The sequence below is a fragment of the Toxorhynchites rutilus genome, chromosome 3, assembly GCF_029784135.1.
Source record: "Toxorhynchites rutilus septentrionalis strain SRP chromosome 3, ASM2978413v1, whole genome shotgun sequence".
NCBI classification, from domain to species: domain Eukaryota; kingdom Metazoa; phylum Arthropoda; class Insecta; order Diptera; family Culicidae; genus Toxorhynchites; species Toxorhynchites rutilus.
The window spans coordinates 268810687-268831006 of NC_073746.1; the positions used below are offsets into that span (position 1 = coordinate 268810687).

The following is a 20320-nucleotide window of genomic DNA, read 5'->3' on the forward strand; positions in this document are numbered from 1 at the left end:
TTCTATTAAATTATTCGCGATTTTGACTGCGCCTTTCTCGCTTTTTTCTCGTTTCATAACAATTTCTCTAATGGAAATAGTACATTTCAAATCAATTCAAAGTTTTTGTCCCAAACTTACAATTGATGGAAGCTTTGAAACTGAAATGCAAGTCATTTCAACATACAACCTTGAGCTTATTTTGGCGACCACATACGTTTTTGTTGTTCGATTCTTTAACGGCAAAGTAAAATCATATTTAATGAACCATTTGAGAGGCAAAACGCTCAATCCAAATTCCTCAAATGAGGCGTGCTGATGAGCTGTGGATTACTTCGATTGCCCCGGCAGCGGGCCCCCGCCGGCTCCTAATCGTTTGATTCGCTTACCCGCCACTTAAGTGTGACCAGAAACAATATGCGAAACAGAAGCAAACGACACACACTGTAAAAATTGCAACTAATCCATCAATGGGTGCAACTGTCATTTTTCGGTATGTTTATCGTATCCTTTTAACCTCGTATTCCCATACCCAGTCATAAAAATTAATCTTGATCTGGTGATGTAATGTTTTCCGAATGTGTAGATGATGTAGGGTCAAGCCTGGACACGATCGGAAACTATCAATCTTTGAACGTATTGTTCGATGGCAGCTTTTGCAACGGAAACATTCGGTTGAACCAGTTTTTATTGTACTAATAAAATTTTGTTTTATACTAGTCATAGTACAGTTTGGAATTCGAGAAATTTTCGATGTGCTCAAACTTGTGGCTGCTGTTGATTGATATCATGCGGGGTGAGGAATGGTATGCAGTTTGTAGACGATGTGTGAGCGTAATATTACACAATACATATTTTTGCGTTTGCGTTTTCCTGGGTACAGTAGGACCTCGATTATCCGCGAGAGGGTGATCCGCGGTGCGGATTATTCGCCAAAGTGAAGTTCTTAGTAATTCCATAGATCATACCAAAGTTTGTCAGTGAATGGTAGGCTCCTGTTCTATTGTTTTGGTCATGGCTCTTACAATAGGGATCGAATTCTCCACGGAGAAAACAGAGATGGTGGTTTTTTCTAGGAAGCATAGACCAGCAAAACCAAAGCTTCAACTTTTGGGTAAACCGATCACTCATGCTATGTCATTCAAGTATCTTGGGGTCTGGTTCGACTCCAAATGTACTTGGGGGGCCCATATTAGGTATCTGAGTAAAAAATGTCAACAAAGAATAAACTTTCTCCGTACAATTACCGGCACCTGGTGGGGAGCCCATCCCGAAGATCTTATAATGTTGTATCGAACAACTATTCTCTCAGTGATGGAGTATGGCAGTTTCTGCTTTCAATCAGTTGCCAAAACACACCTCATTAAACTCGAGCGAATTCAGTATCTTTGTCTCCGTATCGCGTTGGGATGTATGCCCTCAACGCATACCATGAGTCTCGAGGTTTTGGCAGGCCTACTCCCACTAAAAGATCGCTTCAATTTATTATCTCTTCGGTTCTTCATCCGGTGTAAGGTTATGAACCCATTGGTGATCGGAAATTTTGAGCAGCTGATCGAGCTAAATTTTCACTCCGGATTCATGAGTTCATATCATGAATTCATCTCCATGCAGGTTGATCCTTCTTCGTATATTCCCAACCGTGTTTGTTTCCCTGACTACATCAATTCCTCTGTGCATTTTGATCTGTCCATGAAGCAAGATATCCATGGATATTCAGATTACCAACGATCGAGGATCGCTCCAACGATCTTCGATGAAAAGTATGGGGGTATCAATTGTGATAATATGTACTTTACTGATGGGTCCACTATAAACGAGTCCACAGGATTTGGAGTGTTCAACGAATTTTTTAGCACCTCACACAGTCTTCAGAATCCTTGCTCAGTGTATATTGCTGAATTGGCAGCAATTTATTGGGCGCTGGACAGCGTCGCCTCACGACCTGTTGAACACTATTACATTGTAACGGATAGTCTTAGCTCTGTCGAAGCTATCCGTTCAGTGAGGCCGGAAAAGCACTCGCCGTACTTCCTTGAGAGAATACGAGAAAATTTGAGTGCTTTATCCAGACGCTGTTATGTCATTACCTTTGTGTTGGTCCCTTCTCATTGCTCAATTCCGGGTAATGAGAGGGCTGACTCATTAGCAAAGGTAGGTGCGATTGAAGGCGATATTTATCAGCGTCAAATCGCCTTCAATGAATTTTACTCTTTAGTCCGTCAAAATACCATCGCTAACTGGCAACGCAAATGGAACGAAGGTGAATTGGGCCGGTGGCTTCACTCGATTATCCCTAAGGTTAGCCTCAAACCATGGTTCAAAAGTCTGGACTTGAGTCGGGACTTTATTCGCACCTTCTCCCGACTCATGTCCAATCACTGTTCGTTAGACGCGCTACTCTTTCGTTTCAGTCTGGCCGGCAGCAATATCTGCGTTTGTGGCCGAGGCTACCACGACATCGAACACGTTGTTTGGTCGTGTGAGGTGTATCTTGTTGCCAGATCGAATTTAGAGAACTCCCTTCGGGCTAGAGGAAGGCAGCCCAATGTGCCGGTGAGAGATGTGTTGGCTCGGTTAGACCTTGATTACATGTCCCAAATATATGTTTTCCTTAAATCTATCGATGTTCGTGTGTGATTATCCTTATATCCTTATACCCTCCATTTCTTCCTTTATGAGTAATTGGTCCGCTTGCTATAAACAGGAGAATGAAATGTAAATTCACAATAGATGTACGAATAGATTTAAGAATTGAGTGTGTGTGATTATCAACATTGTAATAATTTCCTTATACCCCATCCTTTTCCTGAGAAAAATATGTCACCCTTCTAATCTCGAGTTCACCGCGAGTAATCGGTTTCCCACATTACTAACCATAGATTTAAGAAAATTGTTCATATATATAGTTTTTAAAATATATTTAAGATTTCGGCTCCTTTAAACTTATGCAACTGAGCCTGTAAAAATAAACGAATTTATAAAAAAAAAAAAATGGCTCTTACATTATCTGACCAATGATGTACATAACCTTACCGATGAATAGTTTAGTTATTTATATATCGATAAAACAAAGTTTTCACGCCGAAATATTTTTTTTTTCGTGATTGTACCTCATGTTAAGTTCTGTATAGCGTTATCCGCGATTTTGTCCATATTTGGTAAAGCAACAAACAGACAATTGATTAGAATCATATAATTCATACTTCTACTCTGCTCATGATCAGTTCAAACTACACCCAAACTAGCGTTGTCAGAAAGCATTTCATTTTCGACAGAAAACGTGCCATTTCGTGCCTTGCAGCGTCAAATAAACAAATAATGTCATTTGTCCCCCAACGCTTTAAAATGTTTGAATGTATGGAAGCTTTCTTTTTTTATTTTTTCATCTTTTTTGGGATTGCACCCAAAAAAATGAATGGGTTATATCTATGATATAACCGCAAGGTTGACGTGGGACTACCTTAGCTTAACAATCATTTGTATTGTTGGCTTAGCAATTGTTTGTATTGATTAAATTTTTGATTGAATGAAACAATTTCTGAATTCAATTGAAATCAATATATTTGCTTTGTGAGTAAAAAGATTGAACAAATACTATGTAAGGTGAATTCATGCATTGTGATAGATTATGTGCTTCGTTACAAGTAAATTTAATACAGTCCTTTTCGATTGGTATGATGCCTTGGATAAAATATGTGAACGAAAGAATTATCAAACGATTATTTTATTTTACTCTCTGAAGTTTGCATCTCTAAAATGTACTTACTTCCCGAAACGCAAATTTGCTTGGCACTCATTTGTGATATTGACATGTACGTCGTACGTCAATCTTGAATAACCGAGCCAAAGCGGTGTGTTCGTACCCGCTTTTGTAATCCATGTTAGGAAAACGCTCTTCGGAGTGCAAAACAAAACATGCGGGTGCAGAAGTACCCCCGGCTTGCATGAATCAACAACTTCACCTTCTACTTTTTATACTACATATGCTTTAAACTTGGAAGTTCGTTCGCCTCTAGTGTCTGCACGATTTTCCCAGGATCCTAAGTTTAGTAGACCGGCAAGGTTCCTAAGTAAATAAAGGCAAGTGAATATAAAAGTACTCGCAGTTTGCATTTATTTGCAAAGTCGGTTTCTCCACACACCTTGGTTTTGAAATCTGTATTAGAAAAACACATTTCAGTGGGAACAAACGACCTACATGAATTTGCAATGCCAATTTCCCGACACCCCTTGATTCTGAAGTCTGTGTTGGGGAAACACACTTCAGTCGGAATCAAAATAATCCCGACTTGCATGAATTAGCAATGCCAAATTCTCCACGCTTCATGGATTTGAAGTCTGTGTTAGGGAAACACATTTCAATCAGAACAAAAGTGCCCCCGGCTTACATGTATTTGCAATACCAATTTCCCCACGCTCCATAGATTTGAAGTCTGTGTTAGGAAAACACATTTTAGTCGGAACAAAAATACCCCCAACTTTCATGTATTTGCAATGCCGATTTCCCCCAGGCGTCTTAGTTTTGAAATCTCTGTTAGGGAACACATTACGGTGGGAACGCAAGCTCCACCTACTCTCATGTATTTGCCATGCCGATCTCTCCAATGCTAAACTTTGGTTTTGAAGTCTGTGTTAAGGGACATATTTCGGTGAGAACAAAAGTCCCCCTACTTCCATGTATTGGCAATGCCGATTTCCCTAAGGCTGCTTGGTTTTGATGGCTGCGTTGGGGAAACCGTAAATCGGGCCAATCAAAACGAGGCAGTTAGGGCGTTTGGATAACGCTTAACATTTTACAGTTATTCAATTGTTTATCTGATGAAAAATAACATTTTATTAATTGCGATAGATGCGTAGAAATATTCCCTATCAATTGATGCAAACATCTTTCCAATCCAGTAAGAAATGTTCGAGTTATAAGCATTCGAAATCTTGCATCAGCAAATGCGTGATAACATTGCACCTGATTATAAAATGAAGTTGGAAAGTGTTTTCTAAGAGTGAAAAAGAAGCGCATGAAGGAGAGCAATATCTATCTCGGTCTGGACCGTGCATGTGGCAAAGTATGCGGAAAGCTTATTTGTCTTTTGTTTCGCTCGCTCGTATTAATCTTATATTGCTGTACCATGTATATTATACAAATGCTTACCAGTATTTGAGAGTCATGTCATTTTCTGTTATGGTTGTCTCATTTAATGTATTGAATCGGGATGACGAAACATTAGCTAAAAATCAATTTTTGGTGTACCTATTCGACATTCCTTCAATCGTGCGGCATGCGGTTGAATAATATACAAACACGGTAAGGGTATAATGATTTAATAGAAAATATTCGTCAATTTTCCTTATAAATTGTCGAATTTTCTACTAAACTTCTTCTGTCATTTTTTGCACTGTAATATTGTCAACCTAAACCGTTTTTGTTTGTCGTTGTCGCATTTAGCCCACTTTTCATCAGCAATCCTCATCCTTATCAGGTATAGGTAGATTCGGAATGGAAATGGAAATTCGGTCGAAGAGATTTTCCCCATAAATAATGCATTTTTTTTTTCTTTCCAGCCTTATTCTAGAGGCTCTACCCGGAAAATCAATTAGTAGACAAGAAAAATTAACTATGCAAATTTTGGTGGTTCTGAAAAGAACATTTGGTGTTCTCGTTAGTGTTGCTGGATCATAGCTCTTGCGCTGGCGTCGGTTTGGCTAATAAGATTCTGATGAGTTTTTACTTTATATTTCAACAAACTTTCTCAGAATCTTCTCACTTCCTTTTGGGAACCTCTACTTTGAACTTCTTAAGTTATTCGCCTATAACCTTGAAAAAGGACAAATTGAAAAACTGAATATAAACTCTCATGTTTCAGCCTTGAGAAATACTATTTGGACGTCCTCGTCGCCGTCGAAAGACTGCCAGCTGGAATATTGTTGAACCCAGAATGATCTTTTGCGAGTTTGTATTTGCTTATAGAGACTTTAAACCTTCCCAGTTCGTTCGTCTCTAACCTTGGAAAAAGCCAATTTAGAAAACTTATTCTAAACACATGGCCTTGGAAAAGGCCATTTCGTGACCGTACAAGAGAACCCGCAGCTTGCATCTGATGATGTTTCGGTTTGATTTGGTTCGGTTTTTGTATTATAGAGACTTAACTTTACAGTTCATTCGTCTCCAGCCTTGAGAAATGCTCTTTTGGAAAACTTAACGCTCATGCGTAATTTTTGGTATCGGACAACACACGCAGGTAACAAATATTGTGCTACCAAAATCATATATGTGATTGGGAATGCATGCTCATGAACTCAATCCTTATTACAGATTTTAATACTAAGCGCATTACAATAACTTACACAGAGTGTTAGAACCGCGCTGAAATATCTAGTAGACTAAGATTTGTTTCACGAATTCCGTTGTTCACCAATTAATAGTCTAGGCAGGCGTTATGAAAAACGTCAGTATCGAAGTGATTTTCTCTCTGTAGAAAGCAGGTGAACCAGTTGGATTGCGTTGCAAGCTGGGGTGAACGATTTCCGGGCCAGGATGCAATGCGACAAGAGACGACTATTGCGGAATACATCAGTGTGACGAAGTAATGGATCAAGTGTTGAAAAACTATTTCACAATGGAAGAAGCCGGGATTAATTGTCCATATCGTGTTGAATCTGATGAGGACCGAAGGGCTCGAAGCATGTTGGAGACAACTACCGTTAGAATAGGAGCTGGGTTTGAAACAGGTATGCTGTGGAAACTAGACGATATAAATCTTCCTGACAGCTACCATATGGCGTATCGCCGGCTTCAGGGCTTGGAGAAGCGATTCAAGAGAGAACCGGACTTGCGAGAGAAAGTGTGGCATGCAATTGAGGACTTCATCGAGAAGGGGTACGCTCACAAAGCAACATCAGAAGAGATCTCCAGAATAGAGCCTGGCAAAGCGTGGTATTTACCATTGAATGTGGTAACCAACACCAAGAAACCGGGAAAGATTCGACTGACGTTGGACGCAGCAGCGAAGGCAGGTGGAATATCCCTCAATGACATGCTGCTCAAGGGCCCGGACATGTTGGTTTCATTGTTAGAAATTCTGAACTGCTTTCGAGGTCGACGAATAGGATTTGGAGGAGACATTAGAGAAATGTTCTTGCAGATCAAGATGCGGGAGCCAGATAAGCGATTCCAAAAATTTCTATTTCGGCTGGACTCATCCTGTACTCCTGATATCTATGTGATGGATGTAGTCATATTTGGAGCCAAATGCTCGCCATGTAACGCTCATTTCACAAAAGATGCCAACGCATTTCACAATTTCCGGATGCTGCAAATGCAATCATCAATCGGCACTATGTCGATGATTATTTTGACAGTGCAGATACTGTAGAGGAGGCAATTCAACGAGCAGTGGATGTGCGTTGGGTGAGCAATTCACCTAAAGTACTTGCAGCATTATGAGAACACGGAAAGTCAACGAAAACGCTCAGCTACGACAAAACATTAGAATCCGAACGTGTATTGGGTTTGCTGTGGAAACCAGAAGAAGATGTGTTCACCTTCACTATGGGACTAAATGACAAACTACTGCCGTATCTCACCAACAGTATCCGACCAACGAAGCGAATTATCCTGCAGTGTGTCATGAGTTTTTTTGACCCAATAGGATTTCTCTCACCGCTGTTGATTCACGGAAGAATAATAATCCAGGAGACTTGGAGAAGTAGAACCGAATGGGATCAGTCTGTGACGGACGAACTCTTCGGGCGTTGGCTAGGTTGGACGAAGCTACTATCAGACATCGAGAAAGTTAGAATTCCGCGTTGTTTCTTCGGTGACGAATCGATTAACGATATACGAGCAATTCAATTGCATATATTCTCGGATGCAGGCGAAGACGCTTATGGTTGTGTAGCTTATCTACGATATCTTGTGAGGGACGAAATTCGATGTGCGCTAGTTGGATCTAAGGCTAAAGCAGCTCCACTGAAACTGACATCAACACCTCGATTGGAGCTACAAGCTGCGGTTATTGGGGCAAGACTGATGAATGTTCTCAAGACAAGTCTTCCGGTTTCAATTCAAGAACAGTTTTTGTGGGTGGATTCTACGACAGTTTTATCATGGATACGCTCTGATAGTCGTAAATACAAACCGTATGTGGCACACCGAGTTGCTGAAATTCTGCACACGACAGACATCGCTGCATGGAGATACGTCCCATCAAGAATGAACATCGCCGACGATTTAACTAAGTGGGGTTCTGGAACAACAGTAGATCCGGAGTGTCGATGGTTTCTAGGTCCACCATTTTTACACGAACCCATGGAATCATGGTCGGAGCAGCCCAAAACGAAATTGTTGGTACCTGATGAACTGAAGCCGTGCTACTTGTTCCATCATATTGTCTTACCGGAAGCAATCATCGATGTGACTCGAATTTCAAAATGGAAAGTATTGTTGAGGACAATAGCGACAGTGTACCGTTTCATTTCAAATTGCAAACGAGAATGGAAGGGGCTTCCAATTGAAGCAATCAGTATCGATGATGGGCGGAAGGCGATTATTCCGGCTGTACACGTGGCGATCCAGCAAGAAGAACTGTGTAAAGCGGAACATCTGCTTTGGCGAATGGCTCAGGCAGATAAATTTGCGGACGAAGTGAAGATTCTGAAGAGAAATAAGGACGTCGCATCGGATCAATGGATACGTATCGAAAAATCGAGCCCTTTGTATAAGATGTCACCCTTTTTAGACGAAGATTGCATCATACGGATGGAGGGCAGAACAGCAGCAGCGAGTTTTGCTGCAAGCAGCACTCGCTTTCCAGTAATACTCCCAAGAGACCACGTGATAACCAAGAAGATCGTGGAGGACTTCCATGTGCGATATGGACACGCTTCGAAGGAAATAGTTGTCAATGAAATTCGACAAGCGTTCTTCGTTCCGAAGCTACGAGCGGTGGTTGGAAGAGTTATCATCGACTGTTTAGTTTGTAAATTACGCAGATGTAAACCTGTTATTCCCCGAATGGCACCGTTACCCATACAACGAATGCAACCATATGTTCGAGCTTTCAGCTACGTAGGATTGGATTATTGCGGACCAATCGATGTAACCGTAGGCAGACGTACTGAAAAGCGGTATGTGGCATTGTTCACTTGTTTAGTTGTAAGAGCCGTACACTGCGAAATAGCTTTCAGTCTCAGCACAGAATCGTGCATACTTGCCATCCGACGGTGCTATCGACATAGTGCCGATTGATGATTGCATTTGCAGCATCCGGAAATTGATCAGCATGTTCGCGAGCGTTGGCATCTTTTGTGAAATGAGCGTTACATGGCGAGCATTTGGCTCCAAATATGACTACATCCATCACATAGATATCAGGAGTACAGGATGAGTCCAGCCGAAATAGAAATTTTTGGAATCGCTTATCTGGCTCCCGCATCTTGATCTGCAAGAACATTTCTCTAATGTCTCCTCCAAATCCTATTCGTCGACCTCGAAAGCAGTTCAGAATTTCTAACAATGAAACCAACATGTCCGGGCCCTTGAGCAGCATGTCATTGAGGGATATTCCACCTGCCTTCGCTGCTGCGTCCAACGTCAGTCGAATCTTTCCCGGTTTCTTGGTGTTGGTTACCACATTCAATGGTAAATACCACGCTTTGCCAGGCTCTATTCTGGAGATCTCTTCTGATGTTGCTTTGTGAGCGTACCCCTTCTCGATGAAGTCCTCAATTGCATGCCACACTTTCTCTCGCAAGTCCGGTTCTCTCTTGAATCGCTTCTCCAAGCCCTGAAGCCGGCGATACGCCATATGGTAGCTGTCAGGAAGATTTATATCGTCTAGTTTCCACAGCATACCTGTTTCAAACCCAGCTCCTATTCTAACGGTAGTTGTCTCCAACATGCTTCGAGCCCTTCGGTCCTCATCAGATTCAACACGATATGGACAATTAATCCCGGCTTCTTCCATTGTGAAATAGTTTTTCAACACTTGATCCATTACTTCGTCACACTGATGTATTCCGCAATAGTCGTCTCTTGTCGCATTGCATCCTGGCCCGGAAATCGTCCACCCCAGCTTGCAACGCAATCCAACTGGTTCACCTGCTTTGCCAATTCTTGATTCGATAGGTGCTATTAGATCCATATTGTCCAACCCGATCAATATTGTTGGTTCAGCATTTTTGAAATCAGCAACGAACAAATCTTGCAGATGTTGGAACTTACGAATCACCTCTCCAAAACTCGTGCTCTGTCTTGGCAAATTCAAATGTTCGATGGTGTGCACGTCTTTTAATGGATACTGTTCAGACAACCCTTTTCCAGCTACGGTCAAATTAACCCGCATCGATGTCTTCTCGGTTCGAGTCACCCCCGATGTCCACTTCAAATCTAGAGGCTTCCACCAGTCGAAGACGTTGCGGGAGAGACAGCTTTTTAAACTCCTCACAGTTGCGCGCTCGATGCCCCGGCTTGGAGCATATCGCACATGGCTTGTCATCCTTCACAACCGAAGAACCTGGTTTGGAATTGCCTCCTGGTACCATCTCCGTGCCATTATGAGTGTGCACAAATCCCTTCTCCTTTGTTGTCTTTCTCTCAAATTTGGTCGAATCCATTGGATTTAAGAATGTCACCTCGCTTGCATCTTCAACCAATTGCTCCATGAAATTTCCAAAAGTCCGCATTGTCACTGGACAGAAGGCTCTCTTAAAACGTACCCACTCCAGCTTGAAACTAGCAGGAAGTTTATCTACCATTTCTTGGAGTAAAACGGGATTGCAGAGATGTTCTTGTTGATTGGCAGCCTCCAGATGGTCACACAATTGTTGTACTGCCATACCAAACCTGATGACAGTATCAAGACGTTCTGGTTTTGGTGGATCTATACCCCGTACTTTCGAAATTAACGAACGGATCAAAATTTCTGGTTTCCCGAAAACTCTTCGTAATGTTTCCATCACCTTCGGAACGTTTGCGGGCAGCACCAGTCTACTCCGAACAGTCTCGAGGGCCGTACCCTTCAGACTTTCCTGCAACCTTATCAAATTTTCCACATCAGAGAATCCACACGCTGAATTTGAATTCTCGTATGAACTGATGAAAATCGGCCATTCATCAGGCGCTCCTGAAAACGCAGGAAGTTTCTTTGGCCACACTTGTCTAGCCATTATTTGAACCGGATTAGGCCCCGACATTCTGGGTTCCATAGGATCGGACTGAGGAATCGATGGCTGTCCATTTGTCAACGGAAAACTTGTTTGAGGGTAACTGCTCGGGACTGGATTCTGATTGCTTCTTCTTGATTCTTCAGGATGATGTTTCGATGGTGCTGATAGTGCTACGTTATTCAACTTTCCACTCCCCAGCCCGTCAGATATCGGTAACTCATCGATCGGTGACGGATGTTCAGGTAATGACGGTGTTACATGCGGTTCTCCCTTCACTGACGGCACGGGTTGATTACGTGACGGAATACATGACTTCGTACGACCAAATGACGTTAACGGTTGGTTCTCCTCGAATCTTTCATTGTTACTTTCCCTAGCGGTCGGGATTGGGTCAAGCCTATGAGCCTTGGAAGGAACAGGTTTTTCCTCCGCTCCTGAATGCTTGTCGATCCACGCTTTGGTCCTATTAACACTACTCACATTCGAGCTCCGAGCGCTCTCTCTACCATCGTCGTCGTCGTCGCTTTCTTCGCCGAGATACGAAGCCATTATTTTGTATTTTTTCCGCATGTACTCCTGTTGCAAGGCAAGTTCCTCTTGTAAACGCCTGAGTTCCAGATCTCTGCTCTTTTTCTGCCCTGATGACACGGTGTTGCTTCCCCTACGGCTTCGGAATCGCTTCTTGAGGCATTTGTGACAGAACCATGTATGATGTTCTGTTGATTTATCCTCCTCTACACAGGAATAGTGGAACCAGATTCCACAATCATCACACGCCATCATCGCACGCTCGATAGAGGGCGCCTCCTGACATATTCCACATGGTGTGACTCTATCGTCCACAGAAGCCGGAGTTGACATCTTGCGACCTTCCGAACAAGATTTAAAAATCTTTGAGAAAAGTTTTACTCGGCCATTGCAGTTCGAACACAGAGGTTTATTCAACAGGATGAATAAACACCGCGAAAAAGGTTCGAAATACGAAAAATCTGCTTTTTTATTTTCTAGTTATTCAATAGGTTGTTTCAAAAGTATATAACTTTTTTCATTGTAATAAGAAATATTTTCAATCGATTGATGCAACATCTTTGCTATCTGTCGAGAAATGTCGGGAAAGCAAGCAGTAAGTACATAGTTAATTATGTTACTTTTTATTCATATTTCTAAACAGTGCAGATGTAATGTAACAAACTCAATGTACTGAGTGGCTAAATCATTCTCGAATCGAAGGAATAAAATTCCTCAGCATCAACATGTACTGTTGATTGTTCGTTGTTTAGAACGACACCTAAACACTGAACTTTTTGAATATACAAGTTGCTTTTCACTATCTCTTAGTAAAATTATATCTCCAACGCTCCCAAAAACAAAGGCATAATCTACAAATGTTAGATTAAGAATCTATTGTGTGGTGGTGACGGAGGCAAACCAAACCGCATCAAATCAATTCTCAACTTCAGTTTTCAATCGAAGAACACTGCTCCCACCGTAGTACAATGCTTCCTTCCCACAAATAACCACCTTGGAATGAGCTGCACTTTTACGCCACTCATATCCCGAAAACAGAGCGCAAGAATTGAATGATCGATAAGAAAGTCACAAATAAGCCCAAAAACACTTCTTAATACACACAAGCTCTCTCCCGGCAAATAGTTTTCAAAATCGATTTGTTTTTTTTTTGTCATATCGGATTTTGCTTTAGAACGAATCGAACATTTTTAAATAACTCTTTAGGGAAAGTTTTGCTAAAAAAACTCGGCCCTAAAAATTCAAAAAGTTACCCCATAAAAAGGTTCATCACCTCGAAAAAACACCCTATGCAAAATTTCATGGTTCAGATTTTCGTCAAAAGTGGAAATTTTGTTCTTTATCGCAAAACATTAGACCCGTTTTGACGTAGAACTATGTCGTTCATTGAGGGTGCCAAATCAGAAAACAGGTCACGATTTTATGAAATAAAGTTAACGTTAATAACTATTTTTGCCGCGAACGGATTTTGGCGATTTACATACCAAACGAATCGGAAATTCCCTAAGATTTGTTTAATATGCTAGACATTAGAATCCCCTGGTTTGTAAATGGTTAAAATTCATGGAAACTTTAGGCGTTTTCATTTTCCCATGCATTTGTTCTGTCCATTTGTGTGCTGCCCCGAACAGAGCTGTCAATAACGAGCAACTTCTCGACGACCAACGAAGGCGAAATCGTACAAGTTAAAGTCTCCGTGAACAAAGGAAAAGTAGAAGAATGAAGGAGGATACTTGGCTAGAGTATAAACAGATAAGTTATTTGGGTTCGCGTGCCAGTCGCAAGACTGCCTTCAACTAGGATTGCAATTGCGCTAATCTCGATCACAATGAAGCAATGCTTCTCTTCTCGAGGTTATTGTGGTTAACAGAAAGAGTTCATTTCATTTATTGAGTCACCAAGGAAGTAAATGTCGTTCTGGAATTTTGAATGTGATTTGGTTTCGCTTGACAGTAGCATGACAGTCTCCACTAAGGATGACAGCGGCGCTTGTCTCGAGAGATGCGTAGAGGTGCGATTCCTTCGAGGCAATACTAAATAACATATAGCATGATATTTGATACTTGCAAGTGTTGTGTATATTTATGTATGTATATTGATGTAGATATGAGATGTGGAACATTTATAGTCTGATGCTTTGATGTTGTTATCCAGTACAAGTACCAAGTACCAGCTTCGGTTCTATTTTGGTGTCAACATGAATGCAAAGACAAGAGATTCATTCTAAATAATTTCTGAACCAACTAGCAGATGCTTTCCAGACATATTATGCTGGTTTATCAACATAAGAAAATCAACCGAAGGATAGATCTACTATTTTACTCTGATTAAAAATTTAAAAAAAATATAGGGAGTTGCATCCTAGACACGACCGCCGCATTCGTTTTATTTAATTTGGTAGTTTATCATTTCGGATTTCTATATATTAGGCTGTCAAAAAAGTCCTGCGGTATTTCCGCGAAGTGTCGTTGTAAGCGCGTAGTTCTAGTTGTATTCATTGTATCGAGTCATACTATAGCTTGTTGGAAAGGTATTTTTGCGCGCTATAATATAGTCCTTGACAGTGTTTTGTTTGGTTAAGTCGTTCGTGAGTTATAGTGTCGCAAATATGGAGCAAAATAAAGAGAAAATCCGACATATTTTACAGTACTACTATGACAAAGGCAAAAATGCATCTCAAGCTGCCAATCAAATTTGTGCAGTTTATGGACCCGATACAGTTTCCATTTCCACCGCACAACGATGGTTTCAACGTTTTCGTTCTGGTGTAGAGGTCGTCGAAGATGCGCCACGCTCCGGAAGGCCTGTCGTCGAAAATTGCGACAAAATCGCTGAATTAGCCGAGAAATACCGGCATAGTAGCAGCCGTAGCATCGGCCAAGAGCTGGGGATAAGTCATCAAACCGTTATTAACCATTTGAAGAAGCTTGGATTCACAAAGAAGCTCGATGTATGGGTGCCACACACGTTAACGCAAAAAAACATCTTTGACCGTATCGACGCATGTGAATCGCTGCTGAAACAAAATCGACCCGTTTCTGAAGCGGATGGTGACTGGTGATGAAAAGTGGATCACTTACGACAACGTGAAGCGCAAACGGTCGTGGTCGAAGCCCGCTGAAGCGGCTCAGACAGTGGCCAAGCCCTCATTAACGGCCAGGAAGGTTCTGCTGTGTGTTTGGTGGGATTGTCAAGGAATAATCTATTATGAGCTGCCCTATGGCCAAACGCTCAATTCGGACCTGTACTGCCAACAACTGGACCGCTTGAAGGTAGCACTCATGAAGAAGAGGCCATCTTTGATAAACAGAGGCCGCATTGTCTTCCATCAGGACAACGCCAGGCCACACACTTCTTTGGTGACGCGCCAGAAGCTCCGGGAGCTCGGATGGGAGGTTCTTTTGCATCCGCCGTATAGTCCGAACCTTGCACCAAGTGACTACCACCTGTTTTTGTCCATGGCGAACGAGCTAGGTAGTCAGAAATTAGCCACAAAAGAGGCCTGTGAAAATTGGCTATCCGAGTTTTTTGCCAATAAGGAAGTGAGCTTCTATAACATCATTAATTATTATGAAGGTATTATGAAGTTGGCATCTCGTTGGGAACAAGTCATCGAACAAAACGGCGCATATTTGACTTAAAACAGATAATTGTAACTAATTTTATGAACAAATGAAAATTCAAAAAAAATACCGCAGGACTTTTTTGACAGCCTAATATATAAACATGGATTTCTGTCGGTCTGTCTGTCTGTCTGTCTGATTCTTATGGACTCGGAAACTATTGAACCGATCAACATGAAAATTGGTATGTAGGGGTTTTTGGGGCCGGGGAAGGTTTTCGTGACAGTTTCAGACCCCTCCCCACTCTCTCTAGGGGAGAGGGGGGTGGTCTGCCATACAAATTAAACACAAATTTCTACATTACTCGGGAATTAATCAAGCAAATGAAACGAGATTTGGCATGTGAGAATTTTAGGGTGCAATATATATTTCTATGGTGGTTAGACTCTCCACCCCCCTCTCTAAAGGGGGCTGCCATACAAATGAAACACAAATTTCTGCAATACTCGAGAATTAATCAACCAAAATGAAACAAAATTTGGCATGTGAGAGTTTTAGGGTGTAATATATGTTTCTGTGGTGGTTAGACTCTCTACCCCCCTCCCTAAGGGGGGCTGCCATATAAATGAAACACAAATTTCTGCAATACTCGAGAATTAATCAAGCAAATGAAACCAAATTTGGCATGTGAGAGGTTTAGGGTGCAATAAATATTTTTACGGTGGTTAGATACTCCTCCTACCTCTCTAAAGGGGGTACCATACAAAACACTGATTTCTGCATTACTCGGAAATTAATCAAGCATATGAAACCAAATTTTGCATGTGGAGGTTTTAGGGTGCAATAACTGTTTTTACGGTAGTTAGACACTTCACCCCCTCTCTAAGGGAGGGGGGGGAGTGGCGCCAGCAAATGAAAGACAAATTTCTGCATAACTCGAAAACTAATCAAGATAATGGAGCCAAATTAGGCATGAGAAGGTTTTATTGGTCACGAAAAATTTCTATGATGAATAGACGCTCCTTCCCTCTCTCTAAGGAAGGGGGGCTGGCATACAAATGAAGCATACATTTCTGCATTATTCAAGAACTAATCAAGCAAACGGAACCAAATTTGACATGTGGAGATTTTAGGGGGCAAGAAACATTTTTAAGAAGGTTCAACACTCCTCCTACTTTTCTAAAGGGGAGCTGCCATAGAAATGAAACACAAATTTCTGCATAACTCGAGAACTAATCAAGCAAATGGAACCAAATTTGGCAAACGGAGTTTTTAGGAAGCAATAAATGTTTTTATGGTGGTTTGACACTAATTTCCCTTCTCTAAAGAGGTGGTGGGGGAGGGTGCTGAACAACATTGTTGCATATTTGTTCCAAAAGCATCCACTATTATTTCACATTCCATAGCTACTTCAACATATTATTGGCAACACATAAAAACCACAAAAATGGCAATATTTGCAGATATCAAGTGTTGTGCTTCACATGTTTCAATTTTGCAGGTATCGCAACTTCATTTTTCCTTACATAATGTGGCAAAAAAGACTATAATTTCGCCTACTTTATTATGGCTCGGATCGATGTGTTGATTGTGGTGCCAGATACATAGCGAGAGAAATATTCGCTCGCGTCCACAGCTCGAGGGGGAACGAAAATGACGCAAAATGAGCAGAACGAGAAATGCAATTAAATCTCGCTCGAAGCTCGCCGGTAGCGATGTCGCCTCGAAAATGAAAACATTTTTCAGAGGAGATGCAATATTTATATGCTAGGACATCGTACTCACAAGCAAAACTAGTTGTTAACATTAACTTTATTTCATTAAAACGTGGTCTGCTTTCTGATTTGACACCCTTAATGAAATACGTAGTCCTGTGTCAAGAAGTTTTAGCTGAAGTTTCAATTTACTTTTTAATGTTTTTATCTTTATTATATTTAAATATGTTCCTACGGCTTTTCTAGATATGTTTGATTTTTTTCAGATTTTTTCAGTGTTGCGCGGTACCAATTTTTTTTTCTTTTTTATATTTCCAAAGGGCCTGGATGGGTACGGGAGTAAAAAGTGCCCCCAAACCAAATCACCAGCTGTATGGAAAATATTGTATAGGGTACTAAATATAAAATTCTGACAGTAGTACCATATATTTGAGTTCTCATATGGTACAACATAGGATCTATGGTGAAAAACGTACCTTTTCGTTCATTTTACGCCATCCTCAAAAGCTTCGAGATAGAAATTTGAAAAAAACACTGAATGTGCATCTTACAACGGTGTATCAAGAATAATTAAAAAAATAAAATAATTTTTATATTTATTTGAAGTTAAATTTAATTTTTTTATATTGTGAGACTCAGTGCTACTCTAGTTTGTATTCAAATTTCTTCCTACGTTTATTGTCTATTAGGCCTATAGTATACCTAATGTGATTTTTTTCAGAATTTTTAGAGTGTTTTCCGTGGTACAAAAAAATATATATATATTTTCAGGCATTTCGAAATTTAGAAAAAAAAACTATTACTTTGAGACGCATTTTTGTTCTAATTTTTATTTAAATGCGTTCGTATGTGTTGTTTTTTCCACATGTAGCGTAATATTTTCTTGAAATTTTAACAGGATTGCCCGAAAAAAATACATGTTTGGCCTTTGGGTATTTTTAATTTCTTTTGAATTTAGAGGCCAGTACTGCTTATATATCTAATTTTATTCAGAAGATTTAGAGCATTGCGCTGTACAAAGATTTTTTTTCTCGTATTTTAAAATATATGAGATTATCTTTACATTGGATTTAGATGGTTTACCACATTCATAGGAGTCAGCAGTACGATAGCGCTCTGTAAGGAAACATAAAGATTAATCAGATTAATGAGAAGAACACTTAAAAAATCCAAATTATTTCAATCTTATAATTGAAAACCACGAATACAATAAAATAATCGATTTCAAGAAAATAAATCTAATAATGCAGGCGATGAAGAAAATTATTTTTGTGTCTCGCAATGCTCTTAAAAGTTCAGAAAAAAATTACGCCACATGTAAACAAAAACAACCAAAAGGTGCATTTTTCACCATAGATCGTATGTTGTACCATATAAGATCTCAAATATATGGTACTACTGTCAAAATTTCATATTTAGTACCCTATACAATATTTTCCATACAGCTGGTGATTTGGTTCGGGGGCACTTTTTACTCCCTTACCCAGCCAGGCCCTTTGGAAATATAAAAAAAAAATTTTTTGTACCGCGCAACACTGAAAAAAATCTGAAAAAATAAAAAAAATCCCAAAAAAAAATCAAGATTTCAATATTTTTAGTACTTCAATTTTTGATGAAAATTTTTTTGTTGATATTTTTTCATGATAAACCTTAGTGAGATGCACATTCAGTATTTTTTCAAATTGTTATCTCGAATCTTTTGAGGATGGCGTGAAATAAACGAAAAAGTACGTTTTTCACTATAGATCCTATGTTAAGCCACATAGGGGTTAAAAAAAACCGCCAAAGTTTCTTATTTAATATCCTATACAATATTTGCCGTACAGTTCTAAGCTAGTGATTTGGTTTGGGGGCACTTTTACTTCCTTACCCGGCCAGGCCCTTTGTTGGAAATCAATTGCATTTGTTACGAATATAATTTGATTGTTTCATTTAGAATTTTTTTTTCTCGTTTCAACGACAATTCCTTATAACGATAGTTTTTTTTACGATGTCGTCATAAGGAGTTTCAACTGCGTTATTGCGTAAACCGCAATAAACATTTCCTCAAGCATATCACTTCTTCACCATTCTTGGGAGGTGATGTGGAGTAGTGTTTAGCATCCGTACCTCTCACGCTGAAGGTCACGAGTACAATTTCCACTCCCGACATTCTTCCTTCGGAATTGAAGTGAAGCCCTGATCCAAATGACGAACCGGCCAAAAAGGTTGAAAGTCCCTATAATACATGCAAAAAAAATCTTTACAATTTCTTGAGAACTTCGTATTGAAAATGATTTTTATGCATTCTTGTATAATTTTGAAAATTAATGAAATTCTGTGATTTTCCAAACATAATACGATTGTTATTTTCATAGCCATATCAAGCCTAAAACTACTATTATCAACTACTATTGACTTGTTCACTCATATACCTATTTCGAAAATGCAGAAATTAACGTTTCTCTTGATTTGCCATCGATTAGCATAAGCACCGCATAGTTTGATACTTGCTTAAATAAACACAGCAACCGAAACTTGCTCCGATCTATTGATGATTGCTCCGGAGTGCTCGCCCATGGCGAAGTGTGATCCAAATTCGCGCCACAATAAATCAAGCTTTGCGTACACGAGTACGCACTCATTGACCCATTTGGTTCCACCAGGTAGAAAGGTAAATCTGACATCAGCGCGTACCGAGATCTCGTTCGTTCAAAACCTACGTACGTGGGTTTCTGCCGGCACACATTGACCCGTTATTGATTGCACGAGTAAATCCAGCACCGGCTTCACGGCAGGATGGCTTTCCCCCAGCAAACGGCACTTGCTCGCTTTTGGCCTGATCTGATGTTACGCAATGTTATGACAGAGGGTGATAAATGCCGCGACTCGTGTCAGCGGGTGCGTTGGTAAAATGACAGCTTTCGGTTGCTCTGAGAAAGGCGTCCCCATTCGGATTGAGGTGGCTCCTGTACGGTAACGGTGACCATGTGATCGTCCGAAAACAAAAATAATTGTACCTAATTTGAGATGTTAGTATTTAGAGTTATTGTTCCAACATTGCGAGACGTGTGCCATACTATAATTGTTGGACAAATCCAAAACCTAATTGCTCATTTGTGAGAGGAAACTGCCGCTGCATCTACGAGAATTTACAGCCTTCAGGCGGCTGGGTCGTTAAGCTATGGGTAATAACAACCGTGTGACCCGTGTCCAATTCGTTGACTGGCGAATGGTCAGCAGATTATGATCCTTTCTCCGCGCTTAATGAAGGATTGCTTATCGTAAAACAATTCCCGGATGATACTGCGGAATTTGGCGAGGAATGACGTTCGTCGCTCAAGTGAATGGTACTTCACTTTCAGATTCATTATCAAAAAAGAAACATTC

General features: G+C 40.4%; 1 protein-coding gene across 1 annotated transcript; it reads left to right on the forward strand.

Annotated features, from left to right (window-relative positions):
• The first annotated feature begins 7528 nt into the window (after positions 1–7528).
• Positions 7529–9050, forward strand: LOC129774217 (uncharacterized). The gene is made up of 2 exons (XM_055777927.1): positions 7529–8972; positions 9043–9050. Exons 1-2 carry the CDS (start codon positions 7529–7531, stop codon positions 9048–9050), a joined length of 1452 nt encoding a protein of 483 aa, XP_055633902.1.
• The last annotated feature ends 11270 nt before the right edge of the window (positions 9051–20320 follow it).

Bases quoted from the DNA above. Each gene is read 5' to 3' on its own strand.
- LOC129774217 (XM_055777927.1), top strand. From the start codon at position 7,529: ATGGGACTAAATGACAAACTACTGCCGTATCTCACCAACAGTATCCGA.